The 2,500-nt window shown below is 39.3% G+C and overlaps 1 protein-coding gene across 1 annotated transcript in view; it reads right to left on the reverse strand.

Moving 5' to 3' along the window:
- The window catches only part of b4galnt3b (beta-1,4-N-acetyl-galactosaminyl transferase 3b), a 23,517-nt gene that overhangs the window by 5,604 nt on the left and 15,413 nt on the right, over nucleotides 1–2,500 (reverse strand). Inside the window, exons 14-16 of the mRNA XM_060878797.1 lie at nucleotides 1,066–2,233; nucleotides 496–737; nucleotides 74–227 (exon numbers count right to left, since the gene is read on the reverse strand). Coding sequence (XP_060734780.1) covers nucleotides 74–227; nucleotides 496–737; nucleotides 1,066–2,233 — 1,564 coding nt within the window. The remainder of the gene's footprint in view (nucleotides 1–73; nucleotides 228–495; nucleotides 738–1,065; nucleotides 2,234–2,500) is intronic.

The raw sequence follows: 2,500 nt of genomic DNA on the forward strand, positions 1-2,500 counted from the left end.
TTATTTGGATGTCCAGTGTGTAAAATAATTTACACTGGATACAATGTGTGTGTGTGTGTGTGTGTGTGTGTACATGGGGAGGTGAGAGTTCTTCAGAGCCTCTTCTATGTCCATATCAGTGCTGGAATAATCGGTGATGATGATGTTGATGTTTTTGTCTCCTGTGACCTGGTGAAGCTCCTCCATGTCCACAATGAATCTTTTAACCCAACGAGCCTGGTTCTTTACTATACACACACACACACACACACACACACACACACACACACACACACACACACACACACACACACACACATACACATGCACACACACACACACACACACACACACATACACACACACACAGACTTATTAAAACAATGTACTCTGTAACACCTACTGCATCCTTTAACACCTAATAATGTCTCTAAAGTTATCAGCCATGCAAACAGGAAAGCCGTTTTATTTATTTAATTCCTTGTGTGTGTGTGTGTGTGTGTGTGTGTGTGTGACCTGGTACTATGATGTGTATAGTAGCATCAGGGTTCCACAGGAAGTTGTGTGGGTTACACAGCAGAAGGTCTGTGTTAAAACTCGGCCTCTGGACATTTCTCCTCTTCAGCACATAGACGTAATTAACCAGACGAACTCGACCTCTTGAGGACTCCATCAGCTCCAACTCCAGAAGATAACGACTACCCCGACCCTCATCCACCTTCTTCTCCACATTTACTATATGCAGCAGAGAGAACCTCCTGCACACACACACACACACACACATTTTGTGCTATAAAAATGATTTAAATTAAATTAAATGAAACTAAACTCATTAAAGTTTTATGTAAAAATATAAAAATTAACAAACAATAAATAATTAAACAAATGATAATAATAATTTAAACCATAAACAAAATAATTTGTACTTTAATGTAAAAAAACAAAAAGTTGTGTACAATTTATGTTCACATTAACTTTTTAATTATTTGCTAATTATTTTATTAAAAAATACCCATCAGTCATCAGTCGGTGAAGTTTTTTCCTTTGATATTAAACATTTTCTTTCTCCATATCTTTCTCTCGTACCTGGGATACTTCAGCTCCAGTTTCTCCATAAAAGCCTGCACCACAGCCGTCACTTCCGATTGGCTGATCATCAGGTTTCCGCTCACGTTGCAGTTCAGGTCGATCCAATCGGACCTCAGCATCTGAAAATCTGTCTGACTGACATCAAAGGTCTGATTCCATCTGATCTCAGGGTCATACACAGCCCTGCTCCTGCTCCTGGCCTCCATCTTTGAATCTCCATACAGCACCCACAGGTCTGCTTCCTCTTCAGTGAGACCGTTTTGCATGTTGTCTCTGTCCCTGTTCACAAAGTCTCTGCCTGTCCTCGGTGCAGAGTTGCCCGTGTGTGAGGACAGAGCATCGCCGTACCCGTCCTGGACTTTGGTGTGATTAACGATACCATGAGGATCTTTCTGAATCATGGAATCACCTTCATGGGGCTGAGGGTTTGTGAGATTTGGCATAGGAAGAAAAATAATCTCTGTGTCATTTTTTAATCTGTTAACAACACGCGGTCTTGCGCCTGGACTCTGATCCTGGATCGGAGCTTTATGTTCTAGATTCTTATGGTTCACCTGACCAATAAATCCTTTATCTTCTTTCTGACCAGGAACTTCATCCTTCCATCCCAAATGTTGGTTCTCATTCACCATTTTGTTTTCTGTTTGCAGTCTAAATCTACCTTCATCCACCAATTTGTTCTGGTTTTGTGTCTCAGGTTGCTTTTCTTCCACCATATTGTCTTGTCTCTGCGGTCTATGTTGGTTCTTGCCCAGCTTTTTGTTTTTTTTTCCTTTTTGACGTTTATGTTGCATTTCTTCCGTTATATTCTGTTGCCTTTGCAGTAGATGTTTGTTTTCTTCCACCATTTTGTTTCCTTTTTGCAGTTGCTCTTCATCCACCAAATTGTTTTGGTTTTGCAGTAGATTGTGGTTCTCTTTCACTGATACTGAATTATTATCCGGTGCCAGGTTCTCGTTCTTTACTCTCTCTATTCTGTTCATATCCTGTTTGTTTTGCCTCTTTCTCTTTCTCAAGCTCTTCTTGGTCAGTGAGTTAGAGAACAGTTTTCTTTGTTGTTGCTGAACGTAGTCATCACGGTAGTGAAATTCCTCCTCATGCTGAATCTCCTCATCCTCCTCACCTCGCCTCATCGCTCTGTCCTTCCATCCTGCCCTGTAATCATCTGCAAGAGAACGAGTGACACCTCAGGAACAGGAACTTTATGACACGGACCAAGAACCAACAAAACGTGTGGCCTATTTTAAAGAAATCCACTTTTCTTGTTTGTTTAATATGTGCATAATATAATGTAATATAATATAATATAATATAATGTAATATAATACAATATAAATAATATAATATAATATAATATAATATAATGTCAAAATTGTTCTGAATTAAAAATCCTTTCTGACTTCATCCCCAGCATGTGAGAGATTTATTTAAA

This window comes from Tachysurus vachellii, chromosome 9 (genome assembly GCF_030014155.1).
Source record: "Tachysurus vachellii isolate PV-2020 chromosome 9, HZAU_Pvac_v1, whole genome shotgun sequence".
Classification (NCBI taxonomy): domain Eukaryota; kingdom Metazoa; phylum Chordata; class Actinopteri; order Siluriformes; family Bagridae; genus Tachysurus; species Tachysurus vachellii.